Source organism: Mauremys mutica, chromosome 2 (assembly GCF_020497125.1).
Source record: "Mauremys mutica isolate MM-2020 ecotype Southern chromosome 2, ASM2049712v1, whole genome shotgun sequence".
NCBI lineage: Eukaryota > Metazoa > Chordata > Testudines > Geoemydidae > Mauremys > Mauremys mutica.
Window position 1 is genome coordinate 215,167,184 of NC_059073.1, and position 21,338 is coordinate 215,188,521.

Below are 21,338 nucleotides of genomic sequence, written 5' to 3' on the forward strand. Positions count from 1 at the left end.
TCTAGGGTAGCATCAGACAATGCCTGCAGTATGGCCACTGATTTTTCTTCAGAGCGGAGGTGCGCAGTTATTTGAAGCATTGAAATGAGTTCCACGTGGCCATTTTGTTTCCCACCTCTCTCTCTTTGTTTCCCACCACACAGGTGAAGGAAGAGGTTTTGAGATCGCTCAGGGTCGGCTTGGGCCAGGCCGTATTCACCACTGCATGAGATCCATAGGTACAGCTGAATCTGCTCTACAGATAATGTGTGAGCGTGCAGCTCAGAGGGTGACCTTTGGGAAGAAACTGTACCATCATGTAAGCACACTACCTCTTTGCCTAGTTTGCTACGAATACCCCTTTGCTTAGCTCATGTGGAAGCTTGGGATTCTAACATCCACGGTAACAATCACTCTAGAAAAGGTTGAGATGTCAGACAGCATTACACATAACTGCCAATTCCCATCAACTCTGAGATGCTGTAGGTTAAATATCTGTCTCAGATTGGAAAGAAAATATTAAAGGTTGGGAGAGTCTCAGTTTTGATTATGCCAAGATCTGCAATCTGAGTGAATTCCTATAGTTGTTTTCCTAACAAGTACTAAAGCCCCATTCACTGTATTTAAATACACATTTTGTAGCAGAGTTTTGGCTGGTTTTCTCTGATCCCCATGGACCAGGACTCCAGAGGCAGGGCACGTCTGCAAACCCTGGACTTGTTTTCGCGGGCACAAATTTGCATTCACCATTATTGGGCACTTAGATGTCTAGCTTTGACTTGTGGGCCCAGTCATTGACTGGGCACTGTGTGATCATAGCCAGGAAATAACTTTATTTTTGCCAGTGCAATTCAATGTTAAGGCCAGGCTGAGTATTTGGCCTGATATGCCAGACATTCCTTCCTGACAGCATTTGCCTGTTTTGCTATGTCTGTAAATTGATGTGCTGAAGACTTCCTTTGGTTGGCAGACATCAAGTATTTCTGGGTCTCAGCCAAGCAGACACAAATGTTTGTTTGTCTGTCTTTTTTCCACAAAGTAAAGGCTTGGAAAGAAGTAAGTGATTGCAGCAGATTCTAGAAAACGGTTATACAGAACTGATATCATTAGAAATAGCTGTATGAGCATCTTAGCACATCACACGGAACAATTAAACACAAAACCAAAGTACTACCGTTAGCATGTCCAACAGTGGAATCACCAAGTGCACACGTTGTCAGAGCCCCTTTCAAATAAACAAAGTTAGGCTTTGTCTCCAGTGGCAAGTGACGACGGTGTGAACAGCGCTTTGGCGTCAGGAGCGCTCTCCTGCCCACAACACTAACATAGTCCTAGAAACAAGATTGTGGGGTAAAATTATTGAGCCAGATCCTCAGCTACATTGACTTACACTAACTGAGGCTCTGGCCTGCTGTGTTCACAAAAGGTGCAAAATGGAATTTTGATCATTTGTGAATGGCCCAGAGGCTGTTCCCTCTGAAGGGCAGCCTCATACAGGAAATACAGCACAGAAGGGCTGTTATCAAGGTCTTCAATTACTGCAAACAAGCTGAGCTTGTGCAATTGTCTATAGTGGGATTAGTAATACATTGGCAAAAATAGTAAAGAGCAAATGCACTAAGAACCACAGCACAACTGTTTCCCTAGGTCGTGAAGCCCCTCATTCCCCCCTAGATTTGGACATTTGAGATAACTAATTGAACTTAGTCCCTGACACTTTTTTTTTTTTTTTGCGTGTCATGGAAGGACTTTGCAGGGAGGTGGGTTTGAACAGGTAGTAATGGCAATGAGAGGAGGTGCATGTAGAGCAGAAGTAGGCAACACTACCAGAGCATGAGGGGAGTGGAGAGTCTGAGTAGCAAGCAGGCAGGTGCACAGAGCCAGAGCAATGGGAAGAGCCAAACAAGTGAGGATGGGCAGTTGGGTGGTGCTTTTTTCTCTTTTTAGATTCTAGTGTAAGAGCAGAACCACAAAAGCAGCAAAGAGTCCTGTGGCACCTTATAGACTCACAGACATATTGGAGCATGAGCTTTCGTGGGTGGCATCCGACGAAGTGGGTATTATTCACCCACAAAACCTCATGCTCCAATACGTCTGTGAGTCTATAAGGTGCCACAGGACTCTTTGCTGCTTTTACAGATCCAGACTAACACGGCTACCCCTCTAATACTTGAAGCAGAACCACAGCAACTCTGAGGCTGGATATTGCCCATCACATCCACGAAGACATGCTGCCGTCTCTCTGTCCACTTAGGCCTTGGGCTTAAGTTGGATAAGAAAAGCTTTTATTAGTTGACTGTGTGTCTGGTTAGTTTTAATTTATGGTTCTCTCATGTGTAGAAGAAGTGGGCTGATTTTCAGAAGTGCTGAGTACACATGATCAGCCCACTTCTATCCAGGAGCCTCATTTCCAGCATTGAAAACTTTGCAAGTGTATAGCTAAGAGAGGCAAAGGGCTGTTCTGGAAACCCGGATGATGTTGGTCTGTTTCATGCCCCCAGTTTTCTTTTTGTCTCTACAGGAGGTTGTTGCCCATTGGATTGCTGAAAGCCGCATCGCTATTGAGCAGGCCCGATTGCTTACACTGAAAGCAGCCAGCAGCATTGATACCAAGGGCAGTGCACAAGCAAGGAAAGAGGTAAATAGGGTTGCGTTGGGTTTTTTTGGTCATTGAGGGGAAAAAATTAAAGTAATAAAGGGCCCACTTTCAGGATTCGCTCCTATCTTAATAGAGCTGGTGGAAATGTTTTGACAAACCCCAGCCTGTTTATGGAAGAGAACACTGCCACAGAAAATTCAATTTTCCATTTATTTTTTAACAAGATTTTTTTTTTGACAACTGGAAAAAGTAAGGCAAACTCACTGTGTTTTGAAAAATAGAACTTGGGTGGGGTTTTTTTTGTTAATTTCCTGGCACCTCCTTGCCCTTTTCCAATCAGTTCTGCTTAATAGATTTACCCCAGTGAATCCAGCAAAAAAATACCAGGGGAAATTCTGAAATCCAAGAGTCACTACATTGTCTTAAATCTGTGCTCTCTTGCGCAAAAGCTTAATATTTTTGATCACTGCTGTTTATTAGCCACTTAGAACAGGTTAAAGATGCCCAGTCATTGATTGGCTACTGGTAATTTTACCTGATATATTTATTTATGTTCCAGGTGAAATCATTACTTGTTATTCTAAGCCTAAAGGTGTAAATGGGGTGGAGTGCATTTGGATGGCCTAGAGGATAGGTACAGAACCTTACTCTCTCGGGCCACAATCCTGCATGGTGTGAAGTACCCTACCTTTCTTTGGGAGCTAGCACCTTGCAACAATTATTTGAATATAGCCCAAATTTGATATGACATGTTAGTCCAAGTGTCCCCATCACAGAACAAAGCAGTTGGCAGTCTTTGAGAGACCAAGAATTGTTGTGTGTCCAAAGACTGAATACTTTTGTAGCCACTGAGGTCATTCCTGAAGGTTAGGGTAAAGTCACATTAAAGGTGGAGTGGAAGCTTGCACTCCAAAGTCCCTAAGTTGTGGCAAACACACAGCTTGTTGCAATCCAGCTCTTGGAACTGGTCCTGTGGAAAAAACAGGACCAGAGCTGTGTGAAATTCCCATTTCCTACACCCCTTATGGTGGAAAACTCCTACATTCAGGTTTGTTTGTTTTGTTAAAATACAGATAGCTATGATCAAGGTGGTTGCACCCAGAGCTGTCCTTAAAGTGCTGGACTATGCAATCCAAGTTTGTGGAGGAGCTGGAGTTTCTCAGGATTTTCCTTTGGCTCGTATGTGAGTAGGAGGGATATCTATCCCATGTTTCTAAAACACTAGCAGTATTTCCCCTTTCTTGTCAAACTGGTGAAAAGGCTCTGCATTTCAGGTGGGATTGAGCCAAATTCTGCTGGGACTGGAGCTGGGCAGTTTCTTTTTGGCAAGTAATCTGATTTTAAAAAAAAATGCAGTTTCAAGTGACCCAAAACTATGTGAATTTTTATCAAGTTTGTCAGATAGTTTTGACCACCCCAAAATACTCTACATGGTTTAGTAATGTCAAAATTACATGTTTTTGACCCAATCTCAAAATTTTGTTTCAACCTCAGGCATTTTCAGAAAAGCAAATGACTAGATTTTTAAAGTTTGAGGAGTGGGGGAGATAGCCAGCTCCCTGATCACCTTTAGCCCAGGGGTTAGGACAGTCTCATGAGGTATCAGAGACCCAGGTTCAATTCCTTCCTCTGCCTGCTGAGGGATTTGAACTTTAGCCTCACATTGCAGCAGGGTGTCCTAGCCACAGGGCTCTGGGTCATTCTCAATCAGACCTGTGGAAGATGTTTTACTTTTAAACAAATAATTAGTATTAGAACAGGGTCTTGAATTTAGGGCTCTCATCTAGGATATGGGAGACCCCAGTTCATGTCTCTACTTTAGTGACTGTTTATAAATAAGTGAAACAGCTTCAACAGGAGAGACAAAATGGCCCAGTGGCTAAGACACACTGCTGCTCTTTTGATTTTTACAAACTTAAATCATTTTGGATCAAACTGAAAATGGATATTTTTTTTTGACTGCCAGTGAATGGAACAATCCATTATCTGCCCAGCTCTAGCCATGCTGTACTCTTACACCTCCATTGAAGGCAGTGGGGCTGCACCTGAGAGCAGAATTTTGTCTCCTCTACTCAAAGGCATTATGCCACTTCAGAGTAGAGAGGTGATATACAAAATAAACTTTTATTCAGTGAAGAGCAGAAGGGACTATTGTGATCTACGTGGACTGCCTGCATAACATACACTGTGGAATTTCACCCAGTGATTCTTGTATTGATCTGAATAACCTGGGGTTGAACTAGTATGTCTTCTGATGACTCAGTGATGGAGAATCTACATTTTATACTGAATTTTTTTCTAAAACCAACTCCAGCTAATCTGTCACGTGAAGGGGGCTCAGTCCAGAAGAGGAACTTTGAAGAGAGTGATAGATTAACTTTGTAAGGGGGAAAGGATGAATAGATCAATCTGAGCAGAATCTGCCCTAGAGCTAGAGTAAAGTTTACTTCCAAAGCTGGGTCTTCAGGCTCAGTTCAGAGTGCTAGTGCCAACCTTATTTAAGGACTTACCCTTTGTCTCAGCAATAGAGCACCTTATTGAGGACAATGAAAATATCCCTTAGCTGCTGGGATCACAAGTGCAGCAGGTATAAGTAGAGGTTTGAAAAATAGTTAGTGTGTCCTGAAGCTTGTCCGTACCAGGTTCTGTTATCAGAGCACCAAGTCACAGTTTAGAGGCCAGCAATAGCTGCCAAGGCAGCTAGACCATGCCCTCCTTTGGCAATCAAGGAGCAGTGAGGGACTCACACCACTGCAAGACATGGGCACAGGCTACTCCTGTTTCAGTAGCAATAGTGCTTCTCATATAGCTGGCTTAGATTTGTCAGTTTGCTCTCAGCTATGGACCAAAATACAGTTCTGATTTCAGAGGCCCACAAGCCCTACTGCTGGCAGTAGCTGCATCGTTTGAGAATAGACCAGTGCACTGGACTGGGGATTCCTGGTTCACATCCCAGCTTTCCCTGTGATCTTGGGCAAGGCACTTTGTTTCCACTCCCACCCTCTTAATAAGACAGCCCCTGCTTCTAGCCCTGTTTGTATAATACCCATCACCATGGGAGGGAGCCTAGTCCTGCTGGGTCCTCCAGGTAGTACTGTAATATAACACAGTGCATTTCCTGAGTTAGAAGTGAGACTTAAGTGTAGTTCTCCCCCTCTAGTGGCCAGACATGAGGTTGCATGGGCAGTGTGTGCTGTACTCTGCACTGCAATTTGGGGGGCCCATCCCTGCTGGCTTCCATTAAGGGGCTGTTTAACTACAGTGTAAGATGCTGGAGGGTCCCAGAGCACAGGCTGCAGCCCAAGCCTGAACAGCTACACTTCAGTCAAACAGCCCCTTAGCCTGAGTCCAAGTCAGCTGACAGGGGCCAGCAGCTAATGGCAGTGTACACACACCCTTTCACCTTGGTGCTGGCCATTTTAAAGGTGCTGGTTCTAGCCCCCTAAAGGTCACTACTCCCCCCCCCCAAAAAAACCCACCACAACATAGCATCTACTGCTTGCGGTGAAAGGACAGATTCAGAGGCAGTAGCAGACAAGTCTATAGATGACCTACATGGGGACTGAAAACAGCAGCTAGCATGGTTACAGTTAATACCCAAGGGAACTGTAGCAGTTTGGGTGTAGTGAAAAGGAAATGGTACTTAGTTGTAGAAGGATAAATGGCTCTATTCCCTCACATAGCACCAGTTAACTTGTGGTGGGAGGGATAGCTCCGTGGTTTGAGCATCAGCCTGCTAAACCCAGGGTTGAGAGTTCACTCCTTGAGGGGGCCATTTGGGGACTGGCCCTGCTTTGAGCAGGGGGTTGAACTAGACCTGAGGTCCCTTCCAACCCTGATATTCTAACTTCAGGGCTCTGTATCTGAACTCTAAACAGGCTGCTTACCTTACAGTAAAAACTGAGTCATCTGGCAGTGCAAGTGCAAATAGGATAGGCTCTTCCACCAGGCAATTGCCAGCAGATGTGGAAAGGCTTGCTTCTTAAATCAATTTGATGCTGGCTTTTCCAAGTGCTCCAATCCTGTAAATCAGGGGTCAGCAACCTTTCAGAAGTGGCATGCCAAGTGTTTATTTATTCACTCTAATTTAAGGTTTTGCATGCCAGTAATACATTTTAATGTTTTTAGGTGGTCTTTCTATAAGCCTATAATACATACAAAATAGTTCAATTATATAACAGTTTTTAAAATGTTTAAGAAGCTTCATTTAAAATTAAATTAAAATGCAGCGCCCCCTGGACTGGTGGCCAGGACCCAGGCAGTGTGAGTGCCACTGAAAATCAGCTCATGTGCCACCTTCAGCATGCATACCATATGTTGCCTACCCCTGCTGTAAATGCATTAAAAAAAGCTCCTGGCTTCATGCACTGGGTTCCTAGCTGAATTTAGTCTTGAGGAAAATTTTCCATTTTGGATTGACTCCTGTTTCCTCTAGGCTAGCGCTACTCATTAAGAGTGGCTTCTTCCCCATAACCAGTTCTGTTCAGTCAAACAATTCTACCACCACAAGTTTCCTTATTTCATGTCTGAAGGAAACCGCCTACTTTAGGTTTTCACTGAGAAGACAGGTAACTATAAAAAAAAATCTTGGGTTGTATTCTTTGCTGTGACATTACCAAGCCACACGATTAAGTGCTGGCCCTGGAGGCTCTAGAATCCACACTAATTTCAGAACAACTTCTTACACAGGTTTGCCTTTATTCGGACCCTGCGAATAGCTGATGGGCCTGATGAAGTTCACCTCTCAGCAATTGCAAAACTGGAACTATGGGACCAAGCCAAGCAACTGACCTCAAAGATGTAAAAGTTTAGTCTAATTGTACAAGAGCATTAGTGCTGTTTTATGAGGAACACCTCTGAATGACTTAGAGGGAGGGGCAATACTCAGGGTATTTGAACTAAAATTATCTATATTTTTAATATTTACCAAAATGTTAATTTTCTACATTCTTCACTGATAAGTTTAATAGTTCAAGGGTATCTTGAATTTGTTTTGCTTAGAGGTACTTGTGTCCTAAGCTGTTAAATAACATTTTTCCAGTTAATCTTCCAGCTAGTGACCTGAAAGGTTACTTTATCAAGCCCTTAGTTGTTCTTATGTCACTGATGTTCTCTCAGTCCAGGCCTCTGTGAAGCTGTCTGTTTGTGGGGCACTGCATCTAGCTAAAGCTTGCAGTTTACTGTTTAAGATTTAAAGTGTCACTAATGCATTGAATAAGTCTGAATAAAAGATTTCTCCCCCAACAGTCCAATGCTGCTGCTTTGCTAAAGGATCAACAGTGTTTAGGGAGACTCCATTTCTTCTAGATCTTTCCTAAAGGCAAAAAATCTTAGATAAGGGTTGCTTGTACCACAAGCCAAAAATGCCTTAAATCTACCAAATGATCCAGCCCACCACAGACAAGTAATAACTGTCTATACCTTGTGTAAAGTCAAGTCTGCAGGAGTTGGGGGGAGGAATTAAGGAAACAAGACAAAGCTTTTGCTTGCTCTCAGATTCTAGCCGGTTCTAAAGAAACACTTTCTGCAGCTCTTCAGCAGTGTAGTGACAGACAGGCATCATATTTGACATTGAATATTGATTTTACTATGCATCACTTATTAACATATCAAGTTTTAGAAGGAACTATTAGTTAGGGAGCAAGTGTTGCAGGCCACACAAACTCAGACCAGAATGTGGGTATTTCTTCAGCAAAGCCTCCACTGCTGCTACTCATGCTATTAAGTGTACACTGCTATTTATATTCTGCTAGCTTGATGTGTCTATACACAGGCAGAGGGATCATACCCAAGCTTGTAGTGTAGATGTAGCCATCCCCTATGCCAATGGCATGTGTCTTCAGTAGACCAGACTGTGACCTTAGCAAAATCATACCACTGAATATTAAAGGACAGATTCTTTCCTCATGTGCACACGTTTACGGACAAAGGTAAAATTTCATCCCTTTGTTAGTTATGGCCATAATGACTTTACCCAGCTGAACTTAATGAATATGGAAGGTCAATGTTGTTAACATGATGCATAACCTCAGCTATTAGCAGTGTTTAGCTGTGTATTGGACTGCATCTCCACCACTCCAGGCTGCGGTGACCCAGTACTTTTTTGTATAATTAAAAGATCAAAGGGGCAATATAATTTTGACTTGCGCTGCATTATTTATCCGAGTTGCTCTAATAGATGCCTGCTTAATATTTTCTGGACTCTTTTCTTGGAGATTGGCTGATTATTGCATTCCACCAGCACGCACTAGAAATCTCTGTTCTGTTAAATACCAGAAATGGAAGAATATGGTCAGTTTTTACACCTCTACCTGCATTTATAAAAGTTAGAGTATGTTACTATCTGAGTTTTTACACATTACTCTGGAATTTTCTCTAGTTTGTGTCCAGGGTATAGGACTTTCTCCTTTGTCAGACATTTGCTAGGTGATAATACTTAGAATACACAAATTTCTTCATTACATTTTTCCATCACTCAAGAACACCCCTCTCTTGCTGGCTGCTCTAGAATTCTAACCATTTCCAAGAAAGAAAGAAAGAAACATTCCACTAAAAGAACTGCTTTGTCTCAGTAACAAGGCTCTCAATTCCCTTTATTTTTAAAATTTTATGTACATATGAGTGATCTGTATAATGTACATTCAATATAGAAAGCTTTTATATACTGGATAATGTATAGAACATTTCACAATTACACTAGGTTCTTACATACCAGGTTGACTTTTTTTTTACTTTTTTTTTCTTGCTGAAGTGTTTTCAATTTGGTAAAGCCAGTTATACATACAAGTGTCTAATGCGGTTTGATCTCAGGAAGATAATGTTAATGATTACGGACATCAGTGAACCAGTGCAGGGACAAACCTCTAGTAAGTCATGTTCAATGAGAATGATCATGTCAGGACTTGGAGCAGAGGAGGAAAATGCCCTGTTAGTGGGGATGGGGGGGGAGGGGGTCAAGTGACTTAGCCCAGTTCTTCTAGACTGTAGTTCAACTCCAGTCATGCTAATTCATAAAATATAAAAGTTAGGAAAAAGTTGTTTGATTCACAGTCTTGTAAACAAATAGAAAGGAACACAATGTGCTTACGTACAACAAGAAAAAAATTCTTGTGTACCCATTTGGGCTGATCCTTAGAGTGCTTTCTTCTGTTATAATGTGACAGACCCACTGACTTTTTTCCCTAAAAAAAATATATTCATAGAAAAAGGAATAACACTGTCAGGAAACAATTGGAAAGGCAGGAGTTCATTTCAAAGCATCAGACGGAGGAAAGTGCTGTTCCTCATCACTGGCCAATCTGCCTTTAAAAGTCTTTCATGGGTATTTCAAATCCCTTAGCTGGTATCTCCCAATTCATTGTCTACAGGGGGTGGTACACTGGGCATTACAGAGGATGTCGTTCCTGCAGTAAGGTAGCCAGCAACTCCAGGCCCTGGTGGGGGGGGGGGGGGGGGAGGAGAAGAGAAAAATATTGATAATTAGTTTTAATATAATCAAATGGCTGTTCTGTATACTTATTATTCAGAATCACCCTTGTTAAAATTGTCATCTTTGAAAATACTGAGACACAGTTTGATTGACCTTATAGTTTTGTTAACCTTAATAAGGAGACCATCTGTTTTACGGCTTTTATTTTTAAGACTTGCCATCAGGAATTGAGGCTAAATCTCATTTATAGCTGTAGTATGAGAACTAGGAAATTCCTAGGATTTGTGCTTAAGGAAACAGATGTGCCTAGGGTTTGGGGTGGCATGTTCATATATTTGAGAGTCTGAAGTTTAATAAATCTAATGTGCTGAGTACCACTAGACAACAAGGAACAAACCAAAAAACCCTGAAAAATCAGTTCCAGACAAATGGAAGAAAAGCTGACAAAATAAAGTGACCTAATGATAACTAGTATTCAGATATTTTATAACCCAGGGTTGGCAACCTTTTAGCAGTGGTGTGCCGAGTCTTCATTTATTCACTCTAACTTAAGGTTTCATGTACCGGTGATACATTTTAACGTTTTTAGAAGGTCTCTAAGTCTATATTATATAACTAAACTGTTGTATGAAAAAAGTAAATAAGGTTTTTAAAATGTTTAAGAAGCTTCATTTAAAATTAAAATGCAGATCTCAGTTTACTGCAAGTGGTTCTTAACCTGGGATGCACAAACTCCCTGGGGGTGGGAGACATGCAAGATTTTTTTTAAGAAGGTAAATCAAACACAAATTAAGCACAGGCACGTAAGTACAACTATTTTGTTAATAAATAAATGTATGTTTCATCAAACTTATGTAATGATTATTGTAATATACAAAGTTTAAGTTTTCAAGTTTTTAAGCTAACAAGTTTAATTTTTGATAAGGGCTGTAGAGCGCTGGGACCAGGCCAGGAGCAGAGCCCTGGGCTGGCTGCCGGGACTCCAGGCTGGCAGGAGGGCTGAAGGCCTGGACCCCGGCTGGCAGCGGGATGGGTGGCTGAAACCCCAGACAGGCAGGAGACATGCAAGGATCTATAGGGCTTTTTCAAAACAAAAAATCCTACAGAACCCCTTTGTTTTAGAAGTTATATGGCTTTGTTACCCTCTATTCAGGGAGTTAGAACTTGTCACACTTAAATCAATGAATGTATCCATTTAATTTCCCATCACCTACATAAATATTGAACTCTAAAGTTCTATTGTCGAAATGTAATAGTGTTTCCTTACAGCACGCTGACAGCCACGCTGTTTTACATTTCAGAAGAAAAAGGCAAACGTGTGCCATGAGGAAACCAAAAAGCACAACACCTTCCAAGTTTACAAAGAGCCATGTAAAAAAACACTTGGCCATGAAGAAAAGTAAATTTTTGGCAACCTGCTACTTAGGGATTTCTGAATAAAGCTTAACTCCATGACTGTATATATGCAAGGTATACGTGTTTCACAAACCAATTGGTGGAGATATACCTTAGTCTATTGGCACAGAGCAGTGGACTGGACTCAAAATCATGTGAGAACCCTAACAGATTCAACATACTAATCCAATTCACTTGTTCCGCAAATCTTTTCCCCAGAAAGAATATTCCAATAAATTCCTTCAGGAACGGTTTAGTCTATATGTTTAGATCATCATTCAGCAAGGTATCTTCTAGGAGGAGCAAGTTCCAAGAGTTGTAAGTACAATTGCAGCAGTTTAACAGTCTGTATAGTATTTTGCACCCCTGTGCAATATTTTGAGACAATGCACTTGTTTCTAGTGTATAGCATGCATCTAAAAGAGCATATATGTCAGTTACCAGGAATGCAGTGAATGGAACATGCATTTAGCAAAATGATATCTACCTGCATTAGAGAGCTACACAGATGTTAGCAAGCTGCCTGGCAGAGCACATCTAAAGCCCACTTCTGAGGTGAAGGGGACTGCTACCAGTTAGAAGGGAAGGAGAAGAGACACCTGAGAGAAAGAGAAATAAGCAAGGGAGGTTGTAAGGGAAGGGCAGACAGCGAAGCAGTTTGAAGCAAAGAGAGGGCAGAATACAGTCAGCCCAGGTCTACCCTACAGATTTACATGACTAACCACGTCACTCAGAGGTGCGGAAAATCCACACCTGTGAGCAACGCAGTTAATCCGACCAAACTCCCAGTGTAGACGGTGCTATTCCGATGAGAGGGTTTCTCCTGTCAACATAGCTACTGCCTCTTGGAAAGGTGGAGTATCTACACCAATGGGAGAAGCTCTCCCGTGTCAGCATAGGTAGATAGCATCTTCACAAAGTGCTACAGCAATCGAAGTGTAGACAAGCGCCAAGTATAGAGAAATGCTCAGTTTACGGTTAGATCATCATTTCTACAGCGTCTTCCCTCCTATGATCAGAAAGCACTTTACAAGCATAAGGAATTTAGCCTCATCCCTGTCATTTAAGAAATCACCCAATGCAACAAACAAAGGCATAGAGAGGTTACTTATCCAGAAAGTCTGGTAATTAAGAATATAAATGGTTTGGGTCCCTCCCACCCCCCAAAGAGCTGAAGCATATAAAATACTGTAGGACTCTACTCAGCAAAAATTTGCGAGAGCGCAATGAATCCATCAGCAGGAAGTCTACCAATGCATGGAACGAACCACATTGGCTCTGAAGTCTAGCTGAGAGCCGAAAGAAAGCAGAGACTATTTACCAAAAGAAATGGAGTAGGAAACAGCTAGACCAGAAGTGGGCAAACTACAGCCCGTGGGACCGTCCTGTCCGGCCCCTGAGCTCCTGGCCCAGGAGGCTCACCCCCAGCGCCCCTCCTCCCGCAGCCTCAGCTCACTGCGCTGCCGGCGCCATGCTCTGGGCAGTGGAGGAGCGAGCTCCTGGGGCAGCGCAGCTGCTGAGCTGGGGCCTGACCCAGTGCTCTGTGCTGCACAGCACAGCTGCCTGTCCTGGTGCAGCCACACCGCCAACCACCAGTGCTCAGGCAGTGCGGTAAGGGGGCAGGGAGTAGGGTGGGTCAGATAGAGGGCAGGGGAGTTCGAGGTGGTGGGCAGGAGCCGGGGGTGTGGATAGGGGCCGGGGCAGTCAGAGGGTGGGAAACGGGGGGTTGAATGGGAGCAGGGGTCCCGGGGGGGCAGTCAAGAAGGAGAGGAGGAGTTGGATAGGGCGGCGAGGGGGGGGGTGTCCGGGGCAGTCAAGGAGAAGGGGTGGTTGGATGGGGCAGGGGTCTGGGGTGGCGGGGATGACAGGAAGGAGGGGGGGTTGGATGGGGCAGGGGTCTGGGGTGGCGGGGATGACAGGAAGGAGGGGGGGTTGGATGGGACAGGGGTCTCAGTGGGGGCAGTCAGGAAGGAGGGGGGGTTGGATGGGGCAGGGGTCTGGGGTGGCGGGGATGACAGGAAGGAGGGGGGGTTGGATGGGGCAGGGGTCTCAGTGGGGGCAGTCAGGAAGGAGGGGGGGGTTGGATGGGGCAGGGAGTCCAGGGGCTGGCAGGGGGACAGAGACCAGAAGGGGTGGATGGGGCAGGGGTCCCCGGGGGGGGAGGACTCTCCATACAATTTCAGAAACCTGATGCAGGCCTCAGGCCAAAAAAAAGTTTGCCCATCCCTGAGCCAGACAGTCTTGAACATGCTGTGTGACTAAGAAGTGCTTTGCCCTTTTCATGTAGGGCAAACAAACCACAAATTAGTGTTCTCCTGTTCAAATCATGGTATACTCCTACAGCCCAACAATGCTACGAATCTGCTCCTAGGCCAGTGGCTCTCAAACCTTTTGCACTGGTGACCCCTTTCACATAGCAAGCCTGTGTGCGACCCCCTTTATAAATTAAGAACACTTTTTAATATATTTAACACTATTATAAATGCTGGTGGCAAAGCGGGGTTTGGAGTGGAGATTGACAGCTCGTGATCCCCCATGTAATAACCTCGTGATCCCCTGAGGGGTCCTGACCCCCAGTTTGAGAACCCCTGTCCTAGGCCGTAACATTCTTAACCTCAATTAGCCAAAAGGGCTCAGTGAGATTTATCTGGAAATATGATCAGAAATATCAGAGCCTTTCCTTTCTACGCATGTGTGAATAATCTAGTCAGTATTACTTCACAAGTGAGGGTTGATGACCACATGCACGTAGAGAGAAGGTGTGACTAACTCTGTGCTTATTTGGGGAGAAGCATGCAAGTTCCCTGGACTGTGAGGAAAAGCTTAGTCATACTTGACTTAAGGAGAAAAGGCTTAATGAAGTCCTTCAAAATCAGAAGTCTTAAAAATTAAAATCCCACATCAACCTTTTGGCCTTTCCCTCAGTTTTGAATAATTTATTTTAGTGGAGAAATTTCATAAGTGTTCTAGGTTGCTTTTATCAGCAATCAGAGAGAAGAGAAGAAACCTGTTACAGCTTATGGACAGTTTGTAGGTTATGTAGAAATGTTAAACATCATCAACTAAAACTGAACTAACTCATTGTTTGTTAAATAAAATAAGTTTAGCTTTGGACTCCCTGAAGGAAACCACAGTATAATACAGTATGCCTTATCAAAATGAAAAATCTAGCCATGCAAGTTTGAGCTCTTCCTACCACAAAAGTTATAGGTCTCAGAATACAAGTATGCTGCTTCAGTATAATTTTGAGCTTTCATGAGTCAATAAATTAATCAAATATTTGCACAGTGTGAACAAGTAACATGGTGCTTCTTGATAAATCCAAGTCACAAAAAGGCTAAATTTGCTTTTGAACAAAAATGATGCCATTTGAAAAATGGAGAATAGAATCCACACACTAGAAGTGATGAAGCCATAATGAACTATGCTCTTAGGCACTTATGAGAGCTTTGCCTGTGATATTTAAGTACAACAGCCAGCAGGAGCTGGAACAACTTTAGCTGTACCACCACAGAGTACTGTGAGGACTATTTGCTATTGGTAGGAAAATCTGCAAGTATAAGAAGTCTTACAAAGCCCAATACACTTATTTTTAAACACTAAAAACCACAGTAACTGATTCCTCAGAAATATATGTTCAGGTATGTACCAGCCTTGGGCTAACGACAACAACAGAGATAGCCTACCCATGTCAGCAGGAGATCAAACAGTATAAAATTAAAAACAACAGTACTTCATGATGGTAGCAAAACTTTGGAGGATAAATAGAGGCTGAACCCACCACACCTTTAAACAATGAGTCAAGTATCTCAGCTCTATTCAGGCATATTTCAAGGTTCATTTGAAACAGTAGCAGTGAAGTGAAGGTTACAACTCAATCTGAAATAAGCGTTGCTGACCTGTGAGGTATCCTACTGTTTGTGTCTCAGAAATGAACAAGTCATGTTTCTGATCTTTGAAGGCACTCCACACAGATGAACGAGACAGGATTTCATTTACCTATAACAATAAGAGCTGGTAAGTGTCTACATTTAATAACTGCTTACAATAACTGGATGGAAACATTCCACTCTTTACTAATAGTGGTAAGGTCAGTTTTTAGAAATTGACTAGATCTATAAAAATGAACACTTAAGTATCCAAATAGGCATACACAATCCTAACCCCAAACCACAAATATTACACAGGGTAAACAGTTGGTCACTGTTCAGGTGGGGGCTGAATATACAAGCATGGATATCCTAAGAAGATTTAGTGCTATTGAACAGCTTGAATTTCTCCCTAGTGCTTTTCTTCCCTCACCCATTCAGTGGGTTAACAGGGAAAGCAGAAGCAATGGTAGCAGGAGGCTAACTGAACCAGAGGGACGTATGAACAAGATTCTGATTTTAGTATTGCTGTGGGAGCGGGAACGTACACACCGTCTCAACTGGTCAGAGGAATCTGTGTTACTTGGACAATTTATTTTTTAGGTCTCAACTCTAAAGCATTCTCTGTGCAGAGGAATTTTCAAGAATCCAAAAAGTTTTCAAGCTGCAGTTCTCCAGATACTCACTGCAGTATAGGCTCCAAGAACACCTGTGCATCAGTCTTGCCTATCTACTTTCAGACGTCAGCAGCCTTCACTGGCACTCTAGGCCTCTCAGACACTATTTCTATAGTTTGTCCGGTGGCCTACAAATCTCATCCTCTGCTCCTGATCTTCCCTTCATAGGAAGATATTGACTGACTGACTCATTAAAAGCTGTGAATCTGGGATACTCTGCCACTTAACATAGACCACTAGTTGACACAGCTTAAGCACTTCAATAAAGGTTAGGCTGGGAGACATGCTCTAAGGTATATTGGCTCAAAAGTGTATCTCTGTATATAATAAGCTCTCTCAAGCCTAGCGATTCAGAACATTGTTTGTTAGGGTGACCAGACAGCAAGTGGGGAAAATGGGACATGGGGTGGGGGTAATAGGAGATAAGAAAAAGCCCCTAAAATTGGGACTGTCCCTATAAAAATTGGGACATCTGGTCACCCTATTGTTAGTAAGTACTTACCTGTTCTCCATACTGTAGGCTGCGAGTCATAGACTTCAAGGTTTTAACTATCTGAGCCTTTGTGGCAGATGGGCTTTCCAAATTTTCTAGGCCAACACCTTCAAGCAATTTTAGGAGATATGGAACCAAATCTGCTTTCAAAGCCTACAAAGCAAAATTATTGAAGATACTTAATACAATGGACTCTGAGAACATTTGAACTGAATGGACTTTTACTAGTGTTTGATTGCTCACTTCACTCTGCTTTAGAACAGTTGTTGCACTAAAGTTTTTTTTGTGTGTGTCTTTTTGAAATAACAGGATTTCTCTTTTGAAGATCCACAATACTCTAAACTGCTCTATTACACCTACTTCTGAAGACAGGTCAGTACATGTATGCAAACAGCTATGCTCATGCTGCTGCAGAATGCCAGGAAAAAAAGAAAATGCAATGATGTCAATTCAACTCAGAAGACACTAAGCTACTCGGTGACAATTATGAAGTGAGTTGGCAGTTGTGCTCCTGGTCCACATCTGTTAAGCAAGCCCTACGGACACCTTTTTTCCCCTCTACCGTCTCAGAAGAGAAGTTGGAGAATGCAAGTCATGAGCTACTCGCTCACCTTAGAGACTTTACAATAAAGTCTAAGTATGTTGTCCAAAGAGCATGGGGAAGCCTGTTCTGCAGTTCTGAGCTATGGGCGAGGGACTTCAGATTCTAGCTTTATCAAACCAGGACTTTTAATAGTACTAGACCAACAATGGGAAAATAGACAAGTTAATAGGTAAGACAGAAGTGAGCACCATCTAGCACTCTAAAGTAGTCAGTAATCACAGGACACAGTTCTTGCACACCTCCTGAACTAATGCACACCTGAGTGTGAGAAGTATTAGTAAGTACTTATACCATTTCTTTAGAACAGGTTGCTTACTTGGGCTACTAAATCATTCTGCTCCTTTTGAAACATTCGATTAAGTGCTTCACAGGCTAAACCAATCGTATCCAATCGCTTTTTCATTCCATTTATCAAAGGGCCAATGGTCTCAAGTGATGCCATTGCTCGAACACAAAGCTGTACGTAGAGAAGGAAAAGCATTTGTACTGTATTGATTTTATTTTTAATTTAAAATTCAAATCATGAGTACTATTGTAACTTCTACATCTACTGCGATGGTAAACTGCAGATATCTGACTGTCGCCTTCATATTTTCCTGGAGGAGCTTTGCATGTTTCACAATAGTAGCAGCAGGCCCCAACTGTTGCAACAGATGTTTGCTGGTTGCTTTTATCCATAATTAGGATGAATTAAAACTACTTACTAACCAAATCAACCACAGTAATACAGCAAACACAGAAGAAAAACCCACCTATCGTTAGAAGATATGTGGGCTTAGTTTTAAGAATGTGGAGGTGAAATATCCACGTAGGTAACCAATATGGCTATTAGGAGAGTTCTCTGAAGATTTATTCGCCACAAAAGTAATTAAGGGCCTGTCTACAGGTTGTGATAAAGCGCTCCAACATGTGCTCCAATTACCCTGTGTAGACTTTGGTGGCACACTCCAAAGGTACCTGGCTTACATTAACACTACATTACCACACAGTAGGTACATTTTAGAGTGTGCCAGCCAGGTCTAAGTGTGGCAGTTAGAGCGCTCTATAAATTGCACCCCTCTACAGTGCTTTGTTGGGCCAGGTAACAAGCCCTAAGTTGGTATGAACGTACACACCATACACACTTAGTATATACACTCCATCTGAAAGAAAATCTTAAATGTGGTACCTCATTATCAGACAGTGTGTGTATGACACGAACAGCACTTTTAGGAATAGCATTGTTCTTGTGATTTAGAGCCTGGAGAATCTTGGGGAGATGACCGAGTGGTGGGACTTGATCTGCTAGCTGAGGCTGAGTGCTGAAGAGGCATACGGTTGCCGTTGTTACAGTTTCTAATGTTTCCCCCTGTGAAAGCATACAAGTTATTAATTTTTCAGGTCAAAATTAGCTATAACATTAAAGAAACCCAGTGCAAGTACTTGCTGTTTCAGATCTGTGGAAAGTCAGAAGTTACGAAGTATTACAGATATGGATTGATTTCTACACTGATTTAAAGCCAATAAATTGGGGGCGGGGGGGGGACGCGGAGGTGGGAAGAATACATCTCCGTTAACAAAAAACACAAGTTTGCATAAACTCACTCAATACATTGCTTCATTTAAAAAAACCAGAATGAGTAGAGTAGAAGTAACTGAGCCAGGATGGGCTTCAGCCTACCCGAGTTCCTCCAGACAGTGTCCAGGGAATTATTAAAAAAACAGTCAAATTTGATACCACTGAACCACCGACTTCCCTCATAGTTTCAAGCACAATTAATGATTTTGCTCATCCTGTGAATAAGCTAAAAATGGATTATTCTTTTTATACTGCTGAGCTGAGTGCTGGGGGAGGCAACCTTGCTCAGCAGTGATGTTACTGGGTCAATAGCAGTATGGGAGGCCAGTGGCACAAACTGACCGTCCATTTCTAACCCGCTCTTAATGTGGCAGTATATGTTGGCAAGTGCTTCTTTTCCTGTGAGTTTTTGTACTGTTAGGTTGAGCTAGACAAGTGCAGTTTTCCTCCAAGCAAGCCATGAGTTACAGAATGTTTGCGGAACTCTCTCGGATTTGCATTCCCCTAGTCAATACCCTGAGCTAAAGCTCCAATAGGACTTAAAGCAGCAATCAAAAGATAGGGACTCTTGATTTAAGAAATTCAAATTCTAATTGTTTGCTTATCTAGTATTTTTAAAGCGCTTCATCATATCTAAGTGCTTTTGCACAAAATCAGAAATAAGATATAAAGCTATTTCTATGTTGGAAAGGAAACTGCCACCACCACTGCAAGCAGAAATACAAGCAGCAAGACAGAAGCAAAGTTAACCAAATGCTAATTAGCATCTCACATTATTGCTTGGAAACTTGCCCAACTTTGCCCTTACTATATGTTGAACACAAATTTTAAAAGCAGAGCTACAAAGGCTTCTTACATGGGGGTTATTTTTCTCCAGCAGTTCAGTGAATTTTTCCAACAGTGCAATAAGAAATTCTCTAGGTTTTCGTAGAACCCAGGCCGGCTGGGCAATAAAGATTCTTAAGAAGACTCCCCCTACAGAAAGTTCACCTTCTGCTTCACCATACACCACAGCAAAGTCTTCAGGCAGCTATATAAAATTGGAGAGGAACAGAAGAAGTTACCATATAACTCAGCAACAAGTCACCCCTCTTATCAGGAAAGAGGCAAATCAGTAAAACCTTGCAACCAATTACAGCCATGATTTCACTAAAGTTTTTTCATTAAAGGAGACTCGCATAACACCAGCTTTCTGTTCCCTAAAACACATCCAACACGGAATTGTTCAGCAAAGTTAGCAATACCATAATTTCTTTACAGTAACTTACTGCAGAAACACTAGATACCTGATTCTTTCCTAACAAGATCCTGAACTTGGAAGTACTGTATGGTGAGTGGGCATTTTCAAGTAAATCCGTGGGTTCAGCTAGTTGCAGTGAATGCAAATATACTAGTGATGGACACTAATCACAAAAGAAATTAAACAACATGCGTGATGAAGACTGAGTTCTATGCTTAGAATTAACTGAGGATAATCTAATGAGCCTGATTTCTTAGTAAATCATCTCAACTTTTATGAAAGACATTCAAATATTTGAAGCTTTACACCAGAACTGGTAGAAAAGTTCCAGTTCAGATTTTTATTGGAACCAACAATTGCATTTTTCCTTCTTGTGTGTTTGACAGTTTAAAGTGTGAAACCATACAGCACGTACTCTACAGGGCATGGTGTGTTATGTTAAGCTATTTCCTAACACTACTCAATTGTCTCCCCTCAGAAAACTTAGTTCTGACAAATTACTAGAATTGCAGTGGCAGTGGAAGAGATTCTAATGTCCTATTATTTTTAGTATCAGAGGGGTAGCTGTGTTAGTCTGTATCCACAAAAACAATGAGGAGTCCAGTGGCACCTTAAAGACTAAAATTTATTTGGGCAAAGGCTTTCATGGGTAAAAACCCACTTCTTCAGATGCATAGAGTGAAAATTACAGATATAGGCATAAATATACTGGCACATGAAGAGAAGGGAGTTAACCTTACAAGTGGAGAACCAGTATCTCTTGGTATTGACACCTCCATCAATTATTGGGAGTGGACCACATCCACCCTGACTGAATTGACCTTGTCAACACTGGTTCTCCACTTGTAAGGTAACTCCCTTCTCTCCATGTGCCAGTATACTTATGCCTGTATCAGTAATTTTCACTTCACGCACCTGAAGTAGGTTTTTTACTAAATGCCCAAATAAATCTATCAGTCTTTAAGATGCCACCGGACTCATTTTTAGGACAGATTTACAAATACTTTACCATACATTTAACAATTCAGACTAGTAAATGCCACCTCACTATACAACCGATTCCGTTGGCCCAGACGTACATTTTTATGTGATGAAAACCTTAATGGCTTACGACAACTGGAAAACAGAGTAATTTGCTATGATCATGTAAGATTTGAAGGTCAGCATACTGGGGACCATTTAAGGCTCTCTGATCACAATTTAGTTTTGAACATCACTGTTAAATTTACAACTTATGTACATTTGTAGCCCACCTGTGTTTAAATGCTTCTAGCAAGAGACCGAATTTGTGGGGTTATTTGTAGGATAGATTCAATAATTCTACAGTGTAACTTGTTTTTTAGATGTCAACTCTAGACTACAGTAATGAGAGAGCGAGCAGGTGGTTTTTGCTAGAAGCGTGTCGCTGGCATTTTCTACGCCACTGAAGAGAAAAGGAATGCATGTGAAAACAAAGCATGAGCACTTATTAATTTCCCTACTGTTTCTCTTGGGG

The 21,338-nt window shown here is 42.2% G+C and overlaps 2 protein-coding genes across 3 annotated transcripts in view; one reads left to right on the forward strand and one right to left on the reverse strand.

Moving 5' to 3' along the window:
- The window catches only part of ACAD11 (acyl-CoA dehydrogenase family member 11), a 55,809-nt gene extending 47,987 nt beyond the window's left edge, over positions 1 to 7,822 (forward strand). For both annotated transcript variants that reach the window (XM_045004411.1, XM_045004412.1), the window contains exons 17-20: positions 144 to 298; positions 2,501 to 2,617; positions 3,652 to 3,761; positions 7,268 to 7,822. In XM_045004411.1, the coding sequence (XP_044860346.1) occupies positions 144 to 298; positions 2,501 to 2,617; positions 3,652 to 3,761; positions 7,268 to 7,382 (497 nt within the window). In that variant the 3' untranslated portion in view covers positions 7,383 to 7,822. The remainder of the gene's footprint in view (positions 1 to 143; positions 299 to 2,500; positions 2,618 to 3,651; positions 3,762 to 7,267) is intronic.
- A 1,332-nt stretch (positions 7,823 to 9,154) lies between these two features.
- The window catches only part of DNAJC13 (DnaJ heat shock protein family (Hsp40) member C13), an 88,164-nt gene continuing 75,980 nt past the window's right edge, over positions 9,155 to 21,338 (reverse strand). Inside the window, exons 50-55 of the mRNA XM_045004409.1 lie at positions 19,460 to 19,633; positions 18,214 to 18,393; positions 17,362 to 17,502; positions 16,451 to 16,594; positions 15,302 to 15,401; positions 9,155 to 10,011 (exon numbers count right to left, since the gene is read on the reverse strand). Coding sequence (XP_044860344.1) covers positions 9,914 to 10,011; positions 15,302 to 15,401; positions 16,451 to 16,594; positions 17,362 to 17,502; positions 18,214 to 18,393; positions 19,460 to 19,633 — 837 coding nt within the window. The 3' untranslated portion in view covers positions 9,155 to 9,913. The remainder of the gene's footprint in view (positions 10,012 to 15,301; positions 15,402 to 16,450; positions 16,595 to 17,361; positions 17,503 to 18,213; positions 18,394 to 19,459; positions 19,634 to 21,338) is intronic.